We start from the raw sequence: 23,831 nt of genomic DNA on the forward strand, positions 1-23,831 counted from the left end.
CCCCAACGTTCTGGGTGGGCCGGGGCCCTAGGGCCTGTCGGTATAGAGCCAGGTGGACTGTCTGCTGGACCAGGCCATTGACCCCAATGTTCTGGGTGAGCTCGGGCCCTAGGGCCTGTCGGTATAGAGCCAGGTGGACTGTCTGCTGGACCAGGCCATGGACCCCAACATTCTGGTGGGCTGGGAACCCATGATCTGAAACACACACACACCTACTAATGAGATGCTCCTCCGAGACAAAACTTAACCGTGTTCTAATACTTCAAAAACACGCTCTTCCTTCCTTGAAGTAATCACTGACCCAACAAAACATTAAAGGTACAAGAAATGATTCTGGATCAGGGATTTCTTCAAGGGAGAAACAAAGCATGCATTCCTATAGTATTCACAGGGTCAATGACTGTTGCTCATGTTATTGTGCCAATGTTGTTTCTTACAGATTATGAAGTTGGTACATGAAGCCTTATTTTGTTTGTCATTTAGCAGACGCTCAGAGCGACCTGTGTGCATAGATTTTCAGACTTTTTTTCTCTTCTTAGTACTGGCCCCCGTGGGAATCGAACCCACACGCATTCCTTCCAACAACCTTTCCAGGTGTAAAGGTTGTCGTCATTGTAACGCCAAAAGACAAGACAATGTGTCCATTTTTATTGATCATACACAACCATAGAAAGTTAAGTCAAAATATAATAGGGGTTGTTCATAAACAATGTCAGTTTTTCCATGACAACAGAGTTTGTCGATGAGCATTTTACAGTTTAGTCCTGTGCTACTGGTCATTTTACAGTTACAATTACTTACCACCCTTTTATCACTTGCATAACATTACACTAATTCATGACACAAAAACACAAAGGAAAAATTACACCTGAGGTGTATTCAGTGAGGTGAAACATTCAGAACATAGCAGATATACATGTAATGAATAGAGGCAACATGATTCTCTTTTCTATACATGACAATCATCTGTGCTATAGAATACATATATATCTATCTATCTATCTGAACGTTCCATAATGCAGCACCCTCTTGAACGGCCCCAAGCTAAATTTAGTTTAGTTAAAGTTCTGTGGTGGGTTAAATTAAGGCAGATTAGTCTGGTCTGTTTCAAGTTTGAGAAAGTCTGTATTTGTGAATGTGCACAATAAAAAGGGAAAATATTGTTAGTTCAGTTTATATCAAATTAATCAATAGCTATTTCAGTAATTCAATATTTTCAATGTAACATATCCTTGCAGTCTATATAACAATTTCTCCATTTCATTTAGTCAAATACATGTTCCTTCTGTAATGGTACATAGTTCCTTCTTGATCCCCAAAGCTTCCCCTTCTTTAGCTATTACACGTAAAGTCAACGTTGCTAAAAAACTTTGTGGTTTTTCACAATATCATGAGTTGATTGTACAGTCCATTTGACCTGGTAAAGTCTTTTTTTTTTTGACAAGTGCATCTTGCAGAATCTGAAGTTACATTGTATTGGTTGTTGTTACTTGCATATTAAGTCAGTATTATAATAAGGCAACAAGTGCACACTGTTATGAGTTAAATGCCATCGCTTGGATTTAGCAGCTGTGCCTGCTATCGCAAACTTTCATTAATAACCTCCAATTACTTCTGTGGAAGGGCTTTGGGTTAAAGCAGGTAGTAACAGAGTTGAGGGAAAATGTCCCTAAAGAGGACAAAGAGGAAATCAAACATAATAGAACATGACAAGAGTTAATACACAACACATCCCTGTGACATAGTTAGACAACTGTAATGGTTACCAGGGTTGGACTTCGGAGAGCTGGATCAACAAGTTAAGCAGCCAACTTCCAGATACACTGAGATTACTCTTGGTTTTCTGGTTCCACAAGAAAGCTTAAAGTGGACTATGGGTTATTGAGAGAGATTATATAGTCAGTTATATACCATGCCCAATTCAAGTGTTATCTTTCTCGAAGAACTAGAATATGCAGAGTTGTTTCAGAATGTTGAGGAAAATCGTCTGGCCAACTCATGCTATGAAACAACCTCCAGAGTACAAAACTGAAGGCAAAAGTTTACGCCGGCATTCACAGCACATTGCATGTTTTTTTTTCTTCCTAGACTAGTACTTTTGTTAAAGGGTTAGGTTATATTTTAGGCCTCCAACCGTTAATAAACTGCATAAGTTTCTTCACTTGGAGTTTGCTTAACTTGAAGTCCTCCGACAGAATCTCTTCCGTAAGCTGCAGCAGAAGATTTCCATCGATTTTCTCCGTGACGAACAAAGACACAATGTCGTCGGAGAGGCCAATGAACCGTAGCGATTTGGACACCTCTTCGATGGAGAGTCCAGATAGGTTGGTGGGTGGTTGCCAAGGTCCTTCGGGGGCTGGTGCAGAGAGGGAGGATAGTGACGGTGGGGGGAGGGGCGGATAGGAAATAGAGAATATGTCTGTCGTTGTGACCTGATCGTGTTGTTGGCTGACCAGGCACTTTAGAGTGTCCTGCTCCGTACCTTTGACTGCATCTGTACCTTTACTTGTCTCGTTTGATTTGGGGGTCCTCGGGGGCAAGATGGGGCACGACAGGCTTTGTTTAGTGTTACATTCTTCAATAGTATTATCTCTGTACATTTCCAGGGTGTAGCTCGACGACTTGGTGCAAAACTGATTAGTGTACGAGGCTTTGAAGGGGACGGCGTTACTGCTCTGCTCTCTTCCGTCAAAGTCAAAAAGGCTGGAAGTGCATGGCGACTTAGGCGTGCCCAGGGGTCTTTTTCGGGGATAGCTGTAGTAACTTTGACAGTGGATGGGCAGGAACTCCTCCATGCCTTGAGAAGCCTGTCCACAGAAGTCGTTGGGCCACGATAGTCTAGAAGGGACGCTGTCGAACGGTGGGCTCACGTGAGACGTTGTCGGGCTGTCCTCGTTGGTCTTGACCCAGTTACAGGGGTAACACACGTGGTTCTGCTCCTCCGCCTCGGTCACTTCATTCTCTCCTCCACTGCTGGTAGCAAAAGAAAAATACCAAAGTTAGTGAAAAGAACTAGGTACAAGTTGAGATTAAACACTACTAAAGTATTCTGAAATAATGTTACAAAGCCCAACACTCCAGACCATTGGGAGGGAAACAAAAGCTATTAACTAGTCAGCAATATGTAAGGAAGTGTGTACATAAGTACTATTTATTGGCATTTCAATGTATAATATAGGACCAGAATAAAAACTATAGACTGTGCAGGGCCAAATCCTTAAGCGGCGTATGTGAGACATGGAACCTTAGTTTATATCATGCATTGAACTCAATGGGAGGTGTGTGCAAAGGATGAGGCTACATATTGGGATTTGCCCCCCAGTCCTTACATGCTGTGTAGGCCTGAGGCGTAGTAGGAGAGAGTAGGGCTTGGAGAGCGCGTTTCCGCCTGCCGCGCCTTAGCTCCAGCCGGCGTTGTGGTGGACATCGTTGGGGTGGACATCATCTGCTTGGAACTTCGGGGGGGAATGGGAGGGGCGTTCAATAGACGACATTCTTCCTTCACCTGGAGAGGAAGGTGAAGGACAATCAACTAACATTACAAATGATTACAGCGTTCATCATTTTCTTGTTTTTAGCTGTGAGAGGCTGTTTACACCAGAAAGAATATTAAATTGTTGTTACAATGTAATGTCTCAAACACTACATCTGAAATTATATCAGTAATTTTAAATATTTTCCTCAATTTGCTTGGCAATAATAATAATCATTTCATATTAGTTGGTAAATGTAGCCATGGTGATGGAATTCATGTGTACTCACAGCATCGGACTTTGGAGGGACTGGGGGCGGAGGTAGACAGATTTCAGAGCTGATCATTGGGCCCACATGACTGGAGGAGACAGGGTACGATAGGACCGCCATGGAGGTGCAGATCGTGTTGCTGGTGCTTCTCGGGTCCTCGCCGCCAACACTGTGCCCTCCTCCCCGACTTGATCTCAAGTGGTCCAGCCACAGCTCCTCGTAGGGCACATCCGACTTAAGGACGGACTGGCTCATGTTCTCCAGCAGCTCAGGTAAGAGGTACTCTGTGTCGACCGAGTCAACCGGCACGCCCTCGGGCGGCAGGAGCGCCCAGTCCCCACACAGCGTCATGAAGCCCTGCAGGTTGACCTCGCTGTTGCTGTGTAGATTGTTGCCGTAGACGCACACAGACAGTCGGTGGAATGACTGGGTAAGCTCGTCGCGGGCGTACGTGAGAGAGCTGGGCACGTGCATGTGGGAGGGGCAGCCATTGCTGTTGCTACTACCGCTCCCACTGCTCTTCTTGGGGCTCTTCCCGTCGACGTCGTTCCAGTCGGTCCTGACATCGCGCACAGCACGGGAATAGTCATCAATGTCAAACTGCTCCTGGCAAAAGGTGAACCAGCGGTGCACCATGGTGTCCAGCCACAGCTCACTTTGCAGCAGTCCTTCAGGGATGATGAACTTGGGCATGGAGGCCATGTGGAGCGGGAAGTGGACAGGGAGGATCTTGTTACTGCGCAGCACGCAGCCCACCACCACCGTTTTGGTCTGGATGTTGACAAACTTGTAGCGGTGGCCCTCGCGGATCAGGTGCAGGTCGTGCTGGTTGCGCGGCGGGCTGCCAGGCACAGTGACGTTGACGGGCAGACGGGTCTTCTCCACGATGTCACGGATGGTGTGCTCGCCCTCCTGCATCTGGAGCTCTAGCGGGCTGCAGGTGCTGAAGCGGCCCTTACACTGGAAGGGCAGGCTGACACTCTCGTTGGTCCGGTGGTTCATGCAGATGAGGCAGGGCATCTTGCCACGGTTTGCCATCTTGCTGATGGAGTTGAGTTTGCTGATCTTCTTGAAGATTGTGTTGAAGCGTGACTTCTCCTTGGACGCCTTGGCGTAGAGGATCTCTGCCTGGCCCATGAGGGTGAGCTCATCACCGGTGCTTAGTGTGATGTTGTACACCTCCGTGTCCTCGTTGCATTCACCTGAAGCCATCTGTGAGACAAGAACGTGTTAGATTGTAGTCTCATTGCCTAAAAATCACATCTCTAACCCCTTAAAAACACTCCAATTGAACTCCTACTATGACAATGTCACATCTGTAGAATTCGGGAAACGTACATAATTTGCAAGTCACTTTATAACACTAATCATATTTTAATTAACTATCAACCAATAGCAACTGACCTTCACATTGAACGTAATTTCCTCCATGACATAAACCCGTTCGGGAAATGCCTTGGCCACCTCCTCCACGCTGTTGAAGTACTGCACCGGCTCCTTGACATCTCTGTCCTGCTCCAGAAGCTTAAACTGACCTACAGGAGGGGGTGGAAAGAATAAGATGGCAGAACTTACTTGCATGTAACCTTGTTTCTGTTCCTGGAAAGGATAGGCCCTTGTTTTAGTTTAGTCTGTGCTTGAAAGGAAACATTTTCTGAAATCTCTCACTGAACATTACTATCCGAATACCCCTGGTTCCCAACAGAAGTCTGAGTCTGCACCAGGCCAAGTTTTCATTGCAACCCCACTGTTCCAGTGTTACGTACAGTGTTTCCGTGAATCAGTTTTACAGTTTGGTGCACTGACTAAGTACACTTCCCCTATGCTGTAAGTGAGGCGAGAGCATTGATCATATGTCAGTGTGTGAGTATTCATCAGCCAGAACAGTTGGATTGGCGCAGGCGCAGCAGCGAGTCATTGATGTAAAATGGACCCATCTGTGTAATCATTGATTTTAGCCTGAGAGGCTTTTAAGATCAGTGAAACAGGCTTGTGCCTGTTCTAAACCTATTTCCCTGAGCAAACAGTACTATGCGCATGTTTGCATGTTGCAAATTTTATACTAGCACAGGATTTATAAGCACTGATTGTACAGATGTCTTTTTCTTGATTAACTGAAATGGCTTTAGAACGGCATTGTAAGGCTTGTTAACAAGAAAATAAACTATAAGAAAATATCTGTCTGTAATCAGTCCACATAAAGTGAGTATTACTCCAAAATGAATAGCCTCTAGAAAGTTCATAATGGATTATTTGTGTGATATAAAATAGGTTGGTTAAATTATATGCTAGAATGTGGCAAAGGAGAGTCATAGTCGATGTTAGGTTGAGTGGGTAGCAGCGTACTGATTAATATTACTCTGTAAGGCATTCACATACATCTGAATAAACATTGCCATGTGAACCTCTGACACGGTAGATTTCATAATGGAACAGCGATTTGACTAACCTTCATAATGCACTGGGATCTCTATTTTGGGTCCAATGACATAATGGCCCTCCTCCAGACTGTGTGCAGTGATTGTTGTCCATTGCCGACAGGAATGAATCAAGAGGTAGTCATGGTCTCGTAAGCCGTCCACCAACTCACCTGGAGAAGAGAGACACTGATTCAAATGATATCACTTCCATCATTTGTATTTTTTATTTTTTTTTAAATACATTTTTACAAAATGTTTGACTACAGTAGTATCACAATCATTGAAATGTAGAACTTTAGTTATCAGTCCACCATTAATATTATATTTGACATGATTTGCATATCACTATTATTTTTATGGAGGCATAAAAAAGAACTACGTACACTGTATATACAAAAGTATGTGGACACCCCTTCAAATTAGTGGATCCTGCTATTTCAGCCACATCCATTGCTGACAGGTGTATAAAATCGCTCACACAGACATGCCATCTACATAGACAAACATTGGCAGTAGGTAGATTGGCCATACCGAAGAGCTCAGTGACTTTCAATATAGTACCGTCATTTTATTTTTAATTTCACCTTCATTGAACCAGGTAGGCCAGTTGAGAACAAGTTATCATTTACAACTGCGACCTGGCCAAGATAAAACAACAACAGAGTTACACATGGGATAAACAAATGTACAGTCAATAACACAATAGAAAAAACGATATACCGTGTGAGCTAATGTAGTAAGATTAGGGAGGAAAGGCAATAAATAGGCCATAGTGGCAAAATAATTCAAATTGAGCATTAACACTGGAGTGATACATGTGCAAGTAGAAATACTGGGGTGCAAAAGAGCAACAACCAAAATAACAATATGGGGATGAGGTAGTTGGGTGGGCTATTTACAGATGGGCTGTGTACAGGTGCAGTGATCGGTAAGCTGCTCTGACAGCTGATGCTTAAAGTTAGTGAGGGAGATATGAGTCTCCAGCTTCAGTGATTTTTGCAATTCGTTCCAGTCATTGGCAGCAGAGAACAAGAAGGAAAGAAGGCCAAAGGAGGTGTTGGCTTTGGGGATGACCAGTGAAATATACCTGCTGGAGCACATGCTACGGGTGGGTGCTGCTATGGTGACCAGTGAGTTGAGATATGGCGGGGCTTTACCTAGCAAAGACTTATAGATGACCTGGAACTAGTGGGTTTGGCGACGAATATCTAGCGAGGGCCAGCCAACGAGAGCATACAGGTCACAGTGGTGGGTAGTATATGGGGCTTTGGTGACAAAAAGGATTACACTGTTAAAGACTGCATACAATTTGCTGAGTAGAGAGTGTTGGGGGCTATTTTGTAAATGACATCGCCAAAGTCAAGGATCGGTAGGATAGTCAGTTTTACGACGGTATGTTTGGCAGCATGAGTGAAGGAGGCTTTGATGCGAAATAGGAAGCTGATTCTAGATTATATTTTGGATTGGAGATGCTTAATGTGAGTCTGGAAGGAGAGTTTACAGTCTAACCAGACACCTAGGTATTTGTAATTGTCCACATATTCTAAGTCAGAACCATCCAGAGTAGGGATGCTAGTCGGGCGGGCGGGTGCGGCAGTGATCGGTTGGAGTGCATGCATTTAGTTTTACTAGCGTTTAAGAGCAGTTTGAGGCCACGGAAGAAGTGTTGTATGGCATTGAAGCTTGTTTGGAGGTTTGTTAACAGTGTCCAAAGGGCCAGATGTATACAGAATGGTGTTGTCTGCATAGAGGTGGATCAGAGAATCACCAGCAGCAAGAGCGACATCATTGATATGTACAGAGAAAAGAATCGGCCCGAGAGACTGCCTGAGGTCCGGACAACAGGCCCTCCGATTTGACACACTGAACTCCTAGAAGTAGTTGGTGAACCAGGTGAGGCAGTCATTTGAGAAACCAAGTCAAAGGACGACACCTTTCCAACAAGTCAGTTACTAAAATGTATGCCATGCTAGAGCTGCCCCAGTCAACTGTAAGTGCTGATATTGTGCAGTGGAAACGTCTATGGGGCAACCAAGGCTCAGCCGCGAAGTTGTAGGCCACAAGCTCACAGAAAGGGACCGCCGAGTGCGTAAAATTAATCTGTCCTCGGTTGCAATACTCACTACCGAGTTCCAAACCGCCTTTGCACAAGAACTGTTTCTTCGGGAGCTTCATGAAATGGGTTTCCATGGCCGAGCAGCCACACACAAGTCAAAGAACACCATGCGCAATGCAAAGCGTCAGCTGGAGTGATGTAAAGCTCACCGCCATTGGACTCTGGAGCAGTAGAAACGCATTCTCTGGAGTGATGAATCACGCTTCATCATCTGGCAGTCTGACAGACGAATCTGGGTTTGAGGGATGCCAGGACAACGCTACCTGCCCCGATGCATAGCGCCAACTGTAAAGTTTGGTGCAGGAGGAATAATGGTCTGGGGCTGTTTTTCATGGTTCAGGTCCCTTAGTTCCAGTGAATGGAAATCCTAATACTACAGCATGACAATACCCTCATGCACAAAGCGAGGTCCATACAGAAATGGTTTGTTGAGATCGGTGTGGAAGAACTTACTAGCACAGAGCCCTGACCTCAACCCCATCGACACCTTTGGGATGAATTGGAACGCCAACTGTGAGCCAGGCCTAATCGCCCAACATCAGTGCCTGACCTCACTAATACTCTTATGGCTGAATTGAAGCAAGTCCCTGGAGCAATGTCCCAACATCTAGTAAAAAAACTCTTTATTAAATTCCCATGATTTTGGAATGAGATTTTCGACGAGCAGGTGTCCACATACTTTTGGTCATGCAGTGTACCTAGCTACCTATGTAGCTAGCTAAAAATAATAACAAATATTGCTCTCGTGGAATGTCATTCCTTGCACTATAAATATGGATATCATTAAGGCCTAAACCAAATTCCATTTGAATGTGAAAATGTCTGCATATGCTCAATAGTTTAGTAGGCAGCCCACTCTTGGTGGACTGCATTTTACAGTGAGTGTAACGTTCTTTTTTTCTGTATGCATGCATTGTACCAAGTACGGTAGGTAGCTAGCTATGCCATTACAGAAAAGGCTCCTGCGATGCATTCCAACTTTCTAACTTGTTGTGTTTAAGCTTGATAACAATAAAGACTTTTCAACAAAGCAAGGAGTGCATCTAGATAGCTAGCTAGCTACAAGCTGTTATACATTTATTGTATTTTGGAAATTTTAATTAGTTAAAGGCTAGCTAAGCTTTTACTACAGTAACGTAGCTAGTTGATGTCAACATTGACAGAGTAACGTTACAGAGACGCTATGGCTATGCAACTAGGCTAGCTAGCTAATTAACTAGCCAGTAAACTTAGCTAGGTTGGAGGCTAGTTAACTGGCATTTTATGCAGCAAATCAACTGGTTAGCCCCTCCTAAAAACATTAAATTGCTCCAAAAAATAGCCTTACCACTGTCCAATTTGACAATTTGCGGCAGTCTATAAACACTGACAAGTCGATCTAAGGGTAAAGACGTCGTGCTCCATGATACATCTTTCAAATTGTTGTACAGCATTGATCCAAGGTCCATGTTAGCTTATAAACTCACGACACATTAGCATGAACGCACCCGTTGCTGCTAGCTATGCATTGTTCTGTCATTTAACCTATAATTTTCTTATGGCTCTGTTTAGTTTACTTTGAGGTTAGCTATCTATCATGAACAGTCGCGCAGCCATGTTAGCTCCTTGCTAGCTAGTATGCTAGTTACCCCTAAGTTGACAGGAAATGCCATGTATTGAAACCATAGATATCTGCACATGCCAGACGTCTACTTCCAAAACGATTCCATTGTCAGCCGTTGCAATTACCGCAGGGTCACACACAAGCCTCAACACAAACAGGGGAGCATACGGTACTATATCTGAACCCAAGAGAGAATACTTTGTGTCCTACTCAAACAACTATCAGTCTGACAAACATAATATGTTATGCATATAACATACATTCACCAGACAGTTTATTAGGTACACCACCACATTCACAAAAATTGAACACTCCTACAGGCAGTGAGTCAAGTGGCCATGGCATGCTATAAAAAGCAGGCAAACAGGCATCGAGGCATTCAGTTACTGTTCAATTAAACGTTATAATGGGATAAAGACGAGTGACCTAATCGACTTTGAGTGTGGTATGATCGTAGTTGCCAGTATCTCAGAAACGGACGCCCTCCAGGGTTTTTCACGCACGACAGTGTCTAGGGTTTACCGAGAATGTTGCGACATACAAAAAACCTCCAGTCAGAGGCAGTCCCGTAGCCGAAAATAGCTAGTTGATGAGAGAGGTCGAAGGAGAATGGCAAGAATCGTGCAAGCTACCAGGTGGGACACAAACAGACAAATAAAGGTGCAGTACAACAGCGGTGTGCAGAATGGCATCTCGGAATGCAAAACTTGTCGATCCTTGTCATAGATGGGCTATTGCAGCAGACGACCACATCGGGTTCCACACCTATCAGCTAAAAATAAGAAGAACCAGCTCCAGTGGGCATGTGATCACCAACATTGGCAATTGAGGTGTGGATAAATATCACCTGGTCTGACAAATGCTGTTGCGTCATGCTGATGGCAATCAGAATTTGGCGTAAGCAGCATGTGTCCATGGACCCATCCTGCCTGGTGTCAACAATAGAGGCTGTTGGCAGTAGTGTACTGGTGTGGGGAATGTTTTCCTGGCACGTTAGGTCCCTTGATACCAATTGAGCAATGAACGTTTCCGGTACCTTGTAGAATCCATGCCCAAAATAATTCAGGCTGTTCTGGAGGCAAAGGGGGGTCCGACCCAGTGGGTGTAGCCTTCCTAACAAGATGGGTGTAACCTTCCTAATTAACTGTCAAGTGAATGTATATATAGATGCATATATTATGATTTTAATATGTTATGCATATTATGCCCACTGAACTGAGACACTAAATGATTTATTAGCCGAGCTGGGGAAGTGAGGCCTGTAGGGTGGGGATCAAATACATAGGAAAACAAAACACAGGTATTTGTTTTGTTTTTCCACTCCATGCCACATGCATAGGCTACCAATATCCATCTTGAAGATCACTGGGCCTAGGCTACTTCAACACCAGCAGAAGATCACTGGGCCTAGGCTACTCCAACACCAGCAGAAGATCACTGGGCCTAGGCTACTCCAACACCAGCAGAAGATCACTGGGCCTAGGCTACTTCAACACCAGCAGAAGATCACTGGGCCTAGGCTACTCCAACACCAGCAGAAGATCACTGGGCCTAGGCTACTCCAACACCAGCAGAAGATCACTGGGCCTAGGCTACTCCAACACCAGCAGAAGATCACTGGGCCTAGGCTACTCCAACACCAGCAGAAAATCACTGGGCCTAGGCTACTCCAACACCAGCAGAAGATCACTGGGCCTAGGCTACTCCAACACCAGCAGAAGATCACTGGGCCTAGGCTACTCCAACACCAGTTGAAGATCACATGGCCTAGGCTACTACAAAAAGAAAGCCGAGTGATATCTCTGTTCTTGGTACAGTAGCTGGTGCCGAGCTGGCTGTAGGATGCCTAGCCCATGTCAGGACTGTCAATGCATTCTACTGTATGCAGCAACATCTGTTTTCATACCTGTCTCACGCTCACAAGAAATGTGTAAACAGCCCCAACGCTCTGTCTAAACATTATTATAAACTGGGTGGTTGGAGCCCTGAATACTGATTGGCAGAAAGCGCTGGTATATCATACCGTATACCACGGGTATGACAAAACATGTATTTTTACTCTTCTAATTACATTGGTAACCAGTTTATAATAGCAATAAGGCACCTCGGGGGTATATGGCCAATATACCACAGCAGATATCTAACTCCATACTACTACAGTGCCTATTGACTTAAAACGTTTTATGGGTCAGATGGTTTAGATCTTTTCTCTTTAAGGTTGCAGCCCCTATCATTGCCAAGCCTATCTCTGATATTTTTAACCTGCCTCTCCTCTCTGAGGAGGTTCCCATTGCTTGGAAGGTAGCCACGGTGCGTCCTTTATTTAAAGGACTGATCCTAACTGTTATAGACCAATAGGCCAATTTCTATTTTGCACTGTTAATCAAAAGTGTTGGAAAAACTGACTGGCTTTCTTGATGTTCATACTATTCTCTCTGGTATGCAATCTGGTTTCCGCTCAGGTTATGGATGTGTCACTGCAACCTTAAAGGTCCTCAATGATGTCACCAAAGCCCTTGATTCTAAGCAATGTTGTACTGCTATTTTTATTGACTTGGACAAAGCTTTTGATACAGTAGACCATTCCATTCTTGTCAGCCGGCAGAAAGTATTGGTGTCTCTGAGGGGTCTTTGTCCTGGTTTGCTAACTAACTCTCTCAAAGAGTGCAGTGTATAAAGTCAGAACATCTGCTGTCTCAGCTTCTGCCTGTCACCAAGGGAGTACACCAAGGCTCGATCCTAGGCCCCACGCTCTTCTCAATTTACATCAATATCATAGCTCAGGCAGTAGGAAGCTCTCTCATCCATTTATATGCAGATGACACAGTTTTATACTCAGCTGGCCCCTCCCCGGGTTTTTGTGTTAAATGCTCTACAACAAAGCTTTCTTAGTGTTCAACAAGCTTTCTCTGCCTTAAACCTTGTTCTGAACACCTCCAAAACAAAGGTCATGTGGTTTGGTAAGAAGAATGCCTCTCTCCCCACTGGTGTGATTACTACCTCTGAGGGTTTAGTCATGTTTATTTCAAATACTATCTTTAGCAATGTTGTAGCCAACACCATGAACTGGTGGAAAAAAAATCAATTTGTCATCATCACACTTCCTGCCTACCTCCTTGTGAGAAATGTGTCAGTCTACGAAGAGTGGTTCCACTGTTCTCATCTCTCCAGATCACTGTAGCTAATTTCCCTGATTTGGAACAATGTCATTTGTGAATACTCTAAAACAGTGGGATGAGGCAGTGGCCTGTTTCGAACGGGGGGACTCTGCTGCTTCCCTTGGAACATTTCTGGACATCCAGGAAAAGAACTCCAAAATCTTTTTCAACGTTGGATGTCTACATTTGATTAATAAGAACCTAGATGCAGCTGAAAAGGTATGGCAGTTGTTACCAACTTTCATCATTCTTGAAAGACAATCCTCTCTTTCCCTGTTTTACTGAAGGAATCAGACTGCAATTAAGGTTAATAGTTACTATCACATTGTAATGACATGTTCTTTTCCCAAAAATGCAAGTCACAGAAAAAGGGGAAGTGCTGTTATAGTACACAATACTTGTGGTAGCCTACTATTTCATTGGGAGGAAGTCACTGAGTTTCTTCTGAATATCACGCAGGCTTTCGATGGCAGTATCGGAAAGGATGGACACTTGGCTGTTGCATTCTTTCAAAGGGCATTGACATTCTACAAAAAAGAGAGGCAAGATAAATCTATCATATTAGGGATGGGATGTGATTGGATGTATTATAATAACACATTTAAAAAATAATCCCATACTTTCAAATGGCTTAAAATGAATAATCAATTCACAAACATACACAAGTTATAAAACAAGTTATATCTAGAACCTAAAAGGGTTATTTGGCTGTCTCCAAAAGAGAACCATTTTTGGTTCAAGGTAAAAAGGGTTCTACATGAAATCCAAAATAGTTCTACCTAGAACAAAAAGGGTTCTACCTTGAACCAAAAGGGTTATCCTATGGGGACAGCCAAATAACCCTTTTGGAACCCTTTTTTCTAAGTATGGATTTCTCTTCATTTTGCCTGCAGGTATGAGGAGTCTTTAGCTGATTTTCAACATGCCTTCAGGGAGTTGAGGGGGAACCAGCTGATTGACTACAAACCTCTTGGTCTGCGATACAAATTATATGCTTGTGAGGTGAGTCCAGATAAAGACATGATGGAATTCTTGCCAGTGTAACAATAATTGGATGTTGAATATTTTATGTGTATTTTAGTGTCTGCACAGCAACCTGTTCCAACATCACAGTATGTACACGCAGAGAACAATAGCTGCAGTGCATAGGTGGGTGTTTCAATGTAGAGCACTTTGAAACCTGGGGGAGAAGTGCTGTATAGCTGTAGTTTTAATACAACAACAACACTTTTTCTGACTGGTATCACTCCCACAGGTACTGCACAACATGGCGCTGGCCCATGCTCAGCTGGGTCAGTGGGAGAAAGCCAAAGAGACCATCCTGACTGCTCTGAACCTCAGGACTGAGGCCAAACTCAGCCACATTGACAGAGGTCTGGAGTGCATCCTGGTGAGTGGCCCTTTACGCCTTTTTCACATTATCATGTCGACCCAAACCATACTGTGCTGGATTGGATTGTTCTTTTTTACACTGTTCATTTCAGCAACTATAGTGGATGAGTAACCAAGCCAGGCAGCCCGGTTCAGTAGTGTGAAAAGTGTATCAGTTATTATGCATTTTCACTGTGTCTGATTGTTCAACAAAGTTGGTGATCCTTTGTAAATCCTCTGTTACTCCTTTAGAAGCAGAAGGTGTTTGAGCCAGTTGAGGTCCCGGCGAAAGTTGTGTTCAAGCCAAACAAGAACTACGTGGCTGAACTGGAGAAGAAGGACTACCTGGGCAAGGCCAAGGTATCCATTTAATCTCTCTCTCAAAATAAAACATACAGTGCCTATAGAAAGTCAACACCCCCTTGGATTTCTTCACATTTTATTATATTACAAAGTGGGATTAAAATTGATTTAGTTGTTATTTTTCATCAACAATCTACACAAAATAATTTGTAATGTCAAAGTAGAAGAAAAATTCTATATTGTTTATAAAGATTAATAAAAATCTAAAACCACTAACATACCTTCATTAGATAAGTATCATCTAGGTCATCTACAAGTCTTTGCTAGGTAAAGCCCCACCTTATCTCAGCTCACTGGTCACCATAGCAGCACCCATCCGTAGTACGCGCTCCAGCAGGTATATCTCACTGGTCACCCCCAAAGCCAATTCCTCCTTTGGCCGCCTTTCCTTCCAGTTCTCTGTTGCCAATGACTGGAACGAATTGCAAAAATCACTGAAGCTGGAGACTCATATCTCCCTCACTAACTTTAAGCATCAGCTGTCAGAGCAGCTCACAGATCATTGCATCTGCACATAGCCCATCTGTACATAGACCATCCAACTACCTCATCCCCATATTGTTATTTATTTTTTGTGCTTCTTTGCACCCCAGTATCTCTACTTGCACATTCATCTTCTGTACATCTATCACTCCAGTGTTAATTGCTAAATTGTAATTACCTCGCCACTAGGGCCTATTTATTGCCTTACCTCCCTTATCCTACTTCATTTGCACACACTGTATATAGATGTTTTCTATTGTGTTGACTGTATGTTTGTTTATTCCATGTGTAACTCTGTGTTCTTGTTTGTGTCGCACTGCTTTGCTTTATCTTGGCCAGGTCGCAGTTGTAAATGAGAACTTGTTCTCAACTGGCCTACCCGGTTAAATAAAGGTGAAATAAAAAAAATAAAAAAATAACTTTTTAGTTCTGAACTAATATATGATTGCCTTAACAAAGGGTGTGAATAGTTACGATTATATTTTCGTTTTTTAATTTTTATTAATTTGTACAAATCTGCAGAATTTCCTTTTCACTTTGACCAAAAAGTACAATGAAATACACTTCAATCCCACTTTGTAATGCAACAAAATATGAAAAAAGTTCAAGGGGGTGTAGAATTTCTATAGGCACCTTATCTTAAACAGGCAAAATGTTGCAACTTTGTAGATGTGTATATAAAATGCATGTCAATTACTTGGATTGAAATGTGCAATTTACATTTATTGGGAATAGCCTTGGGTGTTTCTTTAGGATAGCTATTTGGCACTTTATTAGTAGGCATTTCATTGAACCGGTTTTATTCTCTATCCTCAGGTTGTTTCTTCCATCGTCTTTCAGGATGATTTCTCTGGCTTTGCTCCGTTACAGCCACAGGTGAAGTAACATATGATTTGATATGATGTTTTAATAGTGCCTTAAAAATTATAAACCATTTTTTTAAACGAACAACAATTAAAATACAAACTATCAACAATTAAAATTGAAAAATGAATTGAGGAATATTCAGTGTAATGGGATGTGCTATTTTTTATGGTGAGAATAGGTTGAAGAGGTTCCTACGAGACCAAAGGTGCCTGAAGTTCTGAGGTAAAGTTAATGTGCTCTTGATGTTAGTTCTAGCAGAGACTGTGGGGCTGGTTTGACACTTCGGGCTCGATTCAATCCGTATCACGGAAGTTCAGTGTTATATTGCGATTTAAATGTAAAGTTAGGCTAATTTCCGATTGAGACGACATATACCATGAATGCAGTCGACGTTAACTCGGGAACATTGCCTTTAAATTTCTATCGCGCTGTAGCGCAGCTCTACAGATTGAATTGAGCCCTTGGTTGTTGTGATTGCCAGAGTTTAAAGGAATAGTTCACCCAAATTACAAATTGGTTTTCTTACCCTGTAAGCAGTCTATGGACGAGGTATGACGGCAATCCATGCTTTGGTTTAGATTCCCTCTTATTGTTTCCACATGCTAACATTTTAGCATTTGTGGCACAAATCCCATTCATGTCATGGGAGCTATAGAATATTTTTTTGCGCATCATGTCCAAATCATCTGAAATTATTTTTAATTGATTGGAAAGTTCAACATAGTCACTTATAATTTTTTTTTTAAATTATGCGTTGAAAATGCTAACATTGGTCCCATGGCTTGAATGGCATTTGTGCCAAAAATGCTAAAACGTTAGCATGAAGAAACAGTGCCGGATATCAATGTAGGATATCTCTGTCGCCCCCCACAGGGCACTGGAGGAGGGTGAGCCTCACACTGTCCTCTTTGAGTTTGTCCCTGAGACAAGTGACGAGTTAGCTGTGGTGCCTGGCAATATTGTCTTTGTGCTGAACAGCGGAGAAGACAACTGGGCATCTGTCATCTTCAATGAAAGAGTACGATTAGTTAACATCTAAAAAATGCTTGAATTAAAATGTGCATCTATTGTTCTCATTATGCTGATAGACACTTGATTCAAAAATATATATACTATGTGTTCAGTGAATTCATTTAACCTTCACATTTTTAGAGGGGACTTGTTCCTTATAATTTCCTGGAGCGTTTGGAAATAACCTTATCATCTAAGCAAGATCAGGTACATTTCTACCATCTATTTTGTGTTTTTCCCTCATCACAAGATGACATTGACTAACACCTGTGTGTGTCAATGCTGAGCTATAACAAATTGAAAATCCTTTAAGTTGCAATCCCCAAAATTCCGGTAAATAAAGCCTAGCCTTCAATTGCTATGTTAATTGATTCCTCCTACGTGGGTTGATTGCTTTCTTGTAGGATGGGACAGACAAGGATGACATCCCAGCTCCACCTAGACCAGAACCACTGAAAAGACCTAAAAGAAAATCTGGTGAAGATCTGTTATGTAAAAATACAGAATGGAAGTTGTATAGTTAACATTTTAATTATTTGCTATGCAACACATAACTTTACTTTTTGGGGGGTATTATTGTAACAGCTTTGGCTGCTGAAAATCAGAGCATTGGGGACACAGAAACGGAGGTATGAGAATTATATAAAATAGATTTAAATACATAAAAAAAATGTACAGTATGTAATATCCAATGTAGATACCAATTGTTTTTCAGTACTCTACGTGTACACATTTAAAATATAATTGTACATGTATTTAATTCCCTAGTCTTGCCGGATTGAAGAGTCATCACTGTGTGTAGTGAAAGTGCACTTCACATACACCATAACAATGTGCATGGTGCCTGGACTTCCCTACACAACCACTCTGGAGAAAATCAGTAACAAACTGGGCCTTCCTGCCATGGCAATCACCTTGAGGTATGGCACTGTTTAAACATTAGCTTCAAAACTTTAATTCAACATTCATTACTGTTACAAAACCAAGCTCAGGGATTTCGTGTTCTTTCTCAAGCTATGCCCACTTAGATTCTGGTAAAATAGTGATTGATGAGGACACGAGGATGGAAGATGTTTGGAGCTGTGTCCGCAATGGTCGTCTAACACTGTGGTGTGATCTCAAAGAGGTAATGTGGTCGAACAGTATATACAGTATTTAATGTCATAAGTTGTTTGATATGTAGACTTTTAAGTTACAAATGTAATAGTCAACTCCTAGAAAATGAGTGTATGGGATATAAAACTTGACTGACAAGTTCGGGTACTTGTTTCCCTTATTTCAATCTACACTACAGGGTATGAGTGAGCAGCTGCAAAGCCAGAATCAACTGATGGCCCTTCATTCCTACGAGTCTTCAACTCCAGAGGACCTCGAGTTCCATCAAGGAGATACCATCTTACTTCTCTCCAAAGGTGAGCTAATTTCTCTCATGCAGGGCACCATTTCAACAATGCAGAAATCTGTTGTCAGTGTTAATTATCCTGTTATTAGATGATATATTGGAAGAGCTATAACCTACTGTTGTCTTAAAATACAGAACTCCCATTTTCATGACTTTCTTTTCAGTCAATGAAGACTGGTTTGAGGGACAGTGCAACGGGAAGATTGGCATATTCCCAGCTTCCTTTGTGGAAGAAGTTTCCATGAAAGATAAATAATATGATCAGAACAAAAGTCTAAGGAACAATGACTGTCGAGATTGTGGGATTTGTTATTTCTACTTTGTCTTTGTTCTGGATACCGTCAACCAACCATCAAAGAAAAACATACAGAAGCATAGACACAAAGTCAGATTTCTACATTTACATTGAGGGAAGACATTTAGGTCAGAAAAGTCTACCTAAGTAAGGACTTTTCTTCACTAGGCTGATATTTACTGATTTATGTGATGTTATTGTTAAAGTATGAAGTTTTAACTGTTTTGGCAGGCACAAATCAAGCATGCCCTGGTTTTCTACGTATATGAATGTAATGTAGTATGTTTTTAATTATTTGTTATGTGTATGTATCGGACACCAGAAATTAAGTTTCCTCAGGAAAAATGTAGTACTGCTAAGTTATTTTCTTATGTCATTGTTAAACAAATGAAACATTGGTTATATAGCCATAGACTATTCTGAGTTCCAGTTTTAAGACCTTTGGTATACGTGTACAGAGCACAATTAATTTAAACTATGACTGATCTAAATAGCCTATAAATGACCTATATATAGCCTATAATGATTTGAATGAAAATATAAAAATCAGACAACTTGAATATATCTCTTTTGTATATCTCATTTGTGATTTACAGAGCAAAAAGTTGTTGAATAAATAATAATAATTATGCGTATTCACAACAGTGATGAGTACATTTAAGTCCAAGCATGTGGTCTCACATTTTCAACATTCTATCTGTTACATTTAAAAAACAGCTAAACTTCTGTTATACTGTGACATTCATCACATTCAAACCACTGCTACACTAGCTACATATTTCTTGACAGGCATTTATTTTTTCAGACGCAACTGATCTATAAACTTTCATATACGTATGCTTCAGAAAAAGCATCCATATAACAAAAAGGTGTGATTTTCAGTTCTCCCTCCACACTTCAGTGTAGCAGTAAAAAAAACAAAGTCTATGTTGACGTGACTCACGCAAATATAATACTCCTGATATAGCTGGTAAAGCCTTAACTTAAATGGGAAACTGTTGAGCTATGACGCAACATAATTTATTGATTGATATTATATGTATAACATTTGCAATGGACTAATAATCTGGATGTGATGAGTGCTTTCATGATCAATGGTCCCTGTCAATCGTCGGCTCCTCTTCGTAGGCAATGGCGATGCCTTTCCTTCCCTCTAATGCTTTCACCACCGGTGTTTCTCCCAGTTTCTGCTCCAGTCCCTGCCAGCTACGACCCGCCAGGAACGTGGCTAAAACAAACGGATGAGGAAATTATGAAAATTGTAACTCAAGAAAAGTTACCACTCAACAGCATCTTTATTAATGGTCTTGCAATCCCAGAGTAGAGTTTAAACCCCAACCCAACGGAGCCTGTCCCGATTCTGTGAATTTTGCCTGTTTTTAGATATTTATGTTTGTTCTTCCGATATATCGTACCAGCTGTGTTAGCATTGGCCACAGTGAGCGCCTGGTTCCGTAGGACGAGTGAAGAGTCGTGTGAGGAAGACACTGGCTCACTGGACGAGAAGCGGGTCATTCGTAAAGCTCCGGTGATGAGGGAGACATCAGTCTCATCACCGTCCTCGAGATCGTCAGGGTTCGCCAAGGCCACATGCTTAGATCCACCTACAACAGGTTTTACTATTAGTCTTGATACCTATGGCCTGGTCCCAGAGCTGTTTGTACTGTCTTGCCAACTCCTGGCTTGATGACATAAACAGATCTGGGACCAGGGTAAAACACCAGGTCTATTCTTGCTCACAAAACTTTCATTCAGGAACAAATCAATGTCAATCAGATCCTACCTGGAAGCAGATCGCGGAAGTCTGTGACGTACTCTCCTGACCATTCCCTTTTCTTGTTGCAGGCCACCTCCATTTCAAAGGGGGTCACGACCGGTTTGTAGAACTCACTGGAGTCCAACAGGGAGTTCTCAGGACATGCGATCAGTACATAAATGTCAATCTCAAGAAAGTTAGCCAGTTTGGCCACATTCAGTTTCCCCATGGCAAACATGTAGCTCTTTTTCCCTGCTCTGTGGATGGTTTCTTTCAGCTGCTCGATGATGGTGAGGTAGTTTGCCACGCCAAGTGTACCCACAAGAATGCCCACCACACTGGCATCCTTTGCCCTCTCTATTGCGTAATATCGCTTCATCAAAGCTTTGTTGATACTGACCGACTCAGTCCGACCTGTCATTGTTACAGGGTCAAAAGAGCAGAAAGAGCAGCGGTTCCAAGTCATCATGAAGTTTGTCATGGTTGCACCTTCATGGCCGATAAAAAACACACTGTAGTCCTCAATGGTCAGTCCAGATTTCAAGACAAACTGCCTTCCGAACTGTTGAACGACTTGATCACCGTTTTGACACTGAGAACTGCTGACATTGTGTTGTCCATGTGTTTCTCCGTGACTGTAGCAAAGTTCTCCGTCCACGTGAAGGGTTGAGGCGGAAATGTTCGGATACTCAGATGACAGCAGCGCCAGAAGATCGTCTGAGGAGAGACATTATCATGCTATAAACCAGTATTAAGTAAGTTGCTAAAATACGTTGAAACGCATATCTCGTTTTAATATATTTCTAAAACTATGTCGCAAATCAACCTGAGGAAAAAGTATAAATCGCTCACATTCCTTTGTAAGGATATCACAAACTGAAAGTTACCCGTCTTAAAAAACATTCACACAATGGGACATACATCATTGTGTGAAGCTGAAAGGCTTACCATTAATGTGATCATAGTTGACATCGTACAAGAGGATGACGTGACTCTGTCTGTTGGGGTATAGCTCTCTGAAGGAGGAGACACACGTCTCCAGGACCACAGGTTTCCTCTCAAAGACGTACATCAGAGGGAGTCTTCTGGATGGGCTGAGACAAGCCCTCCCGTAGTGTACGATGCAGTCTGCGCCCACATGCTCCGCTGCAACTTCATCTACACAACAACTGGAAATATCAAGAGTATTGACAATAAGGTTATGGTGACGAATGTCAAATGATAAAACAAATAATGGCCAAAATAATGCTTGCAAATAGAACAGAATAAAACTATTGTCCATCCCGGATGGACATTTTTCTTTGGCACCACCTTCCATTAAAATAATCAAACACATACATTCTCACATCAGACACATTTAAACCAGTCAGTCCATCATGCTGCATACACTAACAACATAGAGGATATCAATACATTCACTCACAAACGACCACTGTCCCAACTGCATTAGATAGACAAGTAAATATACCGATACAATTTACTTTGCATCCAACTAATTAATTTTAGAACACGTTCTTCTTGGCCATGGGCATTCTGAAGCGCCGGCCAGAGGAAAGCCTCTTGAACTGAGGGTGTAGTGGGTGGGAGGGGTCGCCAACGACAGCCAGTGTCTTCCTTTTGGTGGTCTTGTGGAACAGAATGCTCAAATGTGCCTGTGGTCCACCAATTACTTTGATGGCTGTGTTTACTATTCTGGTCAGTTTGCTATTGCTCTTCACGCTCAGAATACCATACCAGACTGTCATATTGAACGTGACGATGCGCTCCCCCAAGCTGCTGTACACCCACTCCAGAACATTCTGGCTGACCCCAAACCCCAAAATGCACCAGTCTCATTCAATAAGAAATAATTAAATACGTTTACATTTTCTATCACTTTCATGTTTTTGATAATAACACAACAATGTTTTCCTACCTGCCATAGGACGTGTCTCCAAGGATGAATAGTTTTGCTTTGGTTCCCTTCTCAATCTCTGCAGCAATTGCTATTGAATCAACCAGCACCTCATCTGGAAATTGCAAGGCAACCTAAAGCACAAATGATTCATAATTTTTACACACACACACACACACACACACACACACACAACTGCGTTGTTGAACCCTCATACCTTTTTGAACTGATGATCATTGATGAAATGGCATGTCGCCTTTATCTGATAATGCTCATCTAGATTCCCACAGTGAACATCCTTCTCTGCTGTTACGTCCAGCACGCGCTGAAGAACCAGTTCACTGTTGGTGCTAAATGCATCAGTCATTGTAACATCTAGGAATAGAAAATAGCTAGTGGAATTAACATGTCATCCCAAGGACCACACAATCACCGGATGCACTTCGTTGAAATGTAGCAAGAAAATAATGCTGCTACAACAGAACATGCCTATCTGTGTATTATTAATGTGTGTCGATACATGCTACTGTACATCAAGCTAGCTAGCTGCGTGCTAGCTAGCTCGTAAATGATGACCCAACGTGATGTCAAATTAAATATTTTAGAGAGGTGACCCAGGCATAGACAGTATTGGATGCAAGTTTTCTCATAAAGACATGACCACCAGAATAAAGTATTCGTCAATAATTCAGATAACAAATTATATCTGACAGGGTAAGCTTACGGGTGTAGACGCGTGTAAACACACGCGTAGGACGACAGGAAATAACTTCCGGGTTGTTTCCGTCACATTTCACAATAAAGGCCCCCTGTGCAAAGATTATAATTCCTTCGGGATAGTAAATCTTTTTTTTTTTTAAACAAATCTGATACGGGCAAAATTATATTTTATATACTTAAGTAATACTTAAGTGATGCTTTCCTTCAAACAGTTTTGTAATATCTTGTCATTATACACATCCATTGGACTGTACAGAAATTGAATGTGTGTTCAATGACTCACCAGACTCCCCTAGTATTTAAAACAACTGAGTTAGAATATGGAGCTGCATCATATCAAGTTTATTTACTGTGAGTACATAGCCGTAAATGCACACTTTGGACAGCATTGCAAATATATCAATGGATTTCTACAGCATACTCAAACACAAAATACACAGGTTTCTTTCTGAATGAAAGGAAAGCATTAGCATAAATTGCAATATGTTAATATCTGTTGTCACATCCTATTATAAATTACATTACATTTCATTCATTTTGTAGGGTACTCTGTAATATGAAAAGACACCAGGCAAATTATAAATACAGGAGATAGTTGGACAGTGCAGCTTTCCCCATTTCATGGTTT

The 23,831-nt window shown here is 42.0% G+C and overlaps 3 protein-coding genes across 5 annotated transcripts; 1 reads left to right on the forward strand and 2 right to left on the reverse strand.

Annotated features, from left to right (window-relative positions):
• Nucleotides 1-634: 634 nt before the first annotated feature.
• LOC110489710 (GRB2-associated and regulator of MAPK protein 1) lies at nt 635-13,570 on the reverse strand. 3 transcript variants are annotated; one of them, XM_036943906.1, is made up of 6 exons: nt 13,454-13,570; nt 6,194-6,334; nt 5,149-5,279; nt 3,763-4,956; nt 3,330-3,505; nt 635-2,973 (listed from the first exon to the last, which is right to left on the reverse strand). In XM_036943906.1, the coding sequence occupies exons 3-6, from the start codon at nt 5,173-5,175 to the stop codon at nt 2,115-2,117; spliced, it is 2,256 nt and encodes a 751-aa protein (XP_036799801.1). In that variant the 5' UTR covers nt 5,176-5,279; nt 6,194-6,334; nt 13,454-13,570; the 3' UTR covers nt 635-2,114. The 3 variants fall into 3 exon arrangements, with proteins under 3 accessions (XP_036799801.1, XP_021418165.2, XP_021418166.2); XM_021562490.2 differs by lacking the exon at nt 13,454-13,570 and adding an exon at nt 9,608-10,712; XM_021562491.2 differs by lacking the exon at nt 13,454-13,570 and adding an exon at nt 9,608-10,728 and having other exon boundaries at nt 2,115-2,970.
• LOC100136240 (neutrophil cytosolic factor 2) lies at nt 13,026-19,396 on the forward strand. Its single transcript, NM_001124504.1, is given in 15 exon segments — nt 13,026-13,260; nt 13,501-13,583; nt 13,935-14,043; nt 14,297-14,431; nt 14,665-14,772; nt 16,075-16,134; nt 16,304-16,347; nt 16,999-17,143; nt 17,278-17,343; nt 17,541-17,613; nt 17,722-17,765; nt 17,905-18,056; nt 18,151-18,262; nt 18,431-18,548; nt 18,703-19,396. Coding segments are annotated over 15 exon segments (1,515 nt in total). The 5' UTR covers nt 13,026-13,086; the 3' UTR covers nt 18,795-19,396.
• Nucleotides 19,389-23,274, reverse strand: dph2 (diphthamide biosynthesis 2). Its single transcript, XM_021562492.2, has 7 exons — nt 23,208-23,274; nt 22,701-22,858; nt 22,505-22,617; nt 21,538-21,758; nt 20,617-21,306; nt 20,249-20,437; nt 19,389-20,061 (listed from the first exon to the last, which is right to left on the reverse strand). The coding sequence occupies exons 2-7, from the start codon at nt 22,848-22,850 to the stop codon at nt 19,925-19,927; spliced, it is 1,500 nt and encodes a 499-aa protein (XP_021418167.2). The 5' UTR covers nt 22,851-22,858; nt 23,208-23,274; the 3' UTR covers nt 19,389-19,924.
• Between the last annotated feature and the right edge of the window lie 557 nt (nt 23,275-23,831).

This window comes from Oncorhynchus mykiss, chromosome 15 (genome assembly GCF_013265735.2).
Source record: "Oncorhynchus mykiss isolate Arlee chromosome 15, USDA_OmykA_1.1, whole genome shotgun sequence".
NCBI classification, from domain to species: Eukaryota; Metazoa; Chordata; class Actinopteri; order Salmoniformes; family Salmonidae; genus Oncorhynchus; species Oncorhynchus mykiss.

Bases quoted from the DNA above. Each gene is read 5' to 3' on its own strand.
- LOC110489710 (XM_021562490.2), bottom strand. From the start codon at position 9,728: ATGGACCTTGGATCAATGCTGTACAACAATTTGAAAGATGTATCATGG. The intron at 6,335-9,607 runs GTAAGGCTATTT...TCTCTTCTCCAG, and splicing joins AATTGTCAAATTGGACAGTG to GTGAGTTGGTGGACGGCTTA. The intron at 3,506-3,762 runs GTGAGTACACAT...CTTCCTCTCCAG, and splicing joins TCCCTCCAAAGTCCGATGCT to GTGAAGGAAGAATGTCGTCT.
- dph2 (XM_021562492.2), bottom strand. From the start codon at position 22,850: ATGACTGATGCATTTAGCACCAACAGTGAACTGGTTCTTCAGCGCGTG. The intron at 22,618-22,700 runs GTATGAGGGTTC...TTTGTGCTTTAG, and splicing joins ATGATCATCAGTTCAAAAAG to GTTGCCTTGCAATTTCCAGA. The intron at 21,307-21,537 runs GTAAGCCTTTCA...GTCTCTCCTCAG, and splicing joins CAACTATGATCACATTAATG to ACGATCTTCTGGCGCTGCTG.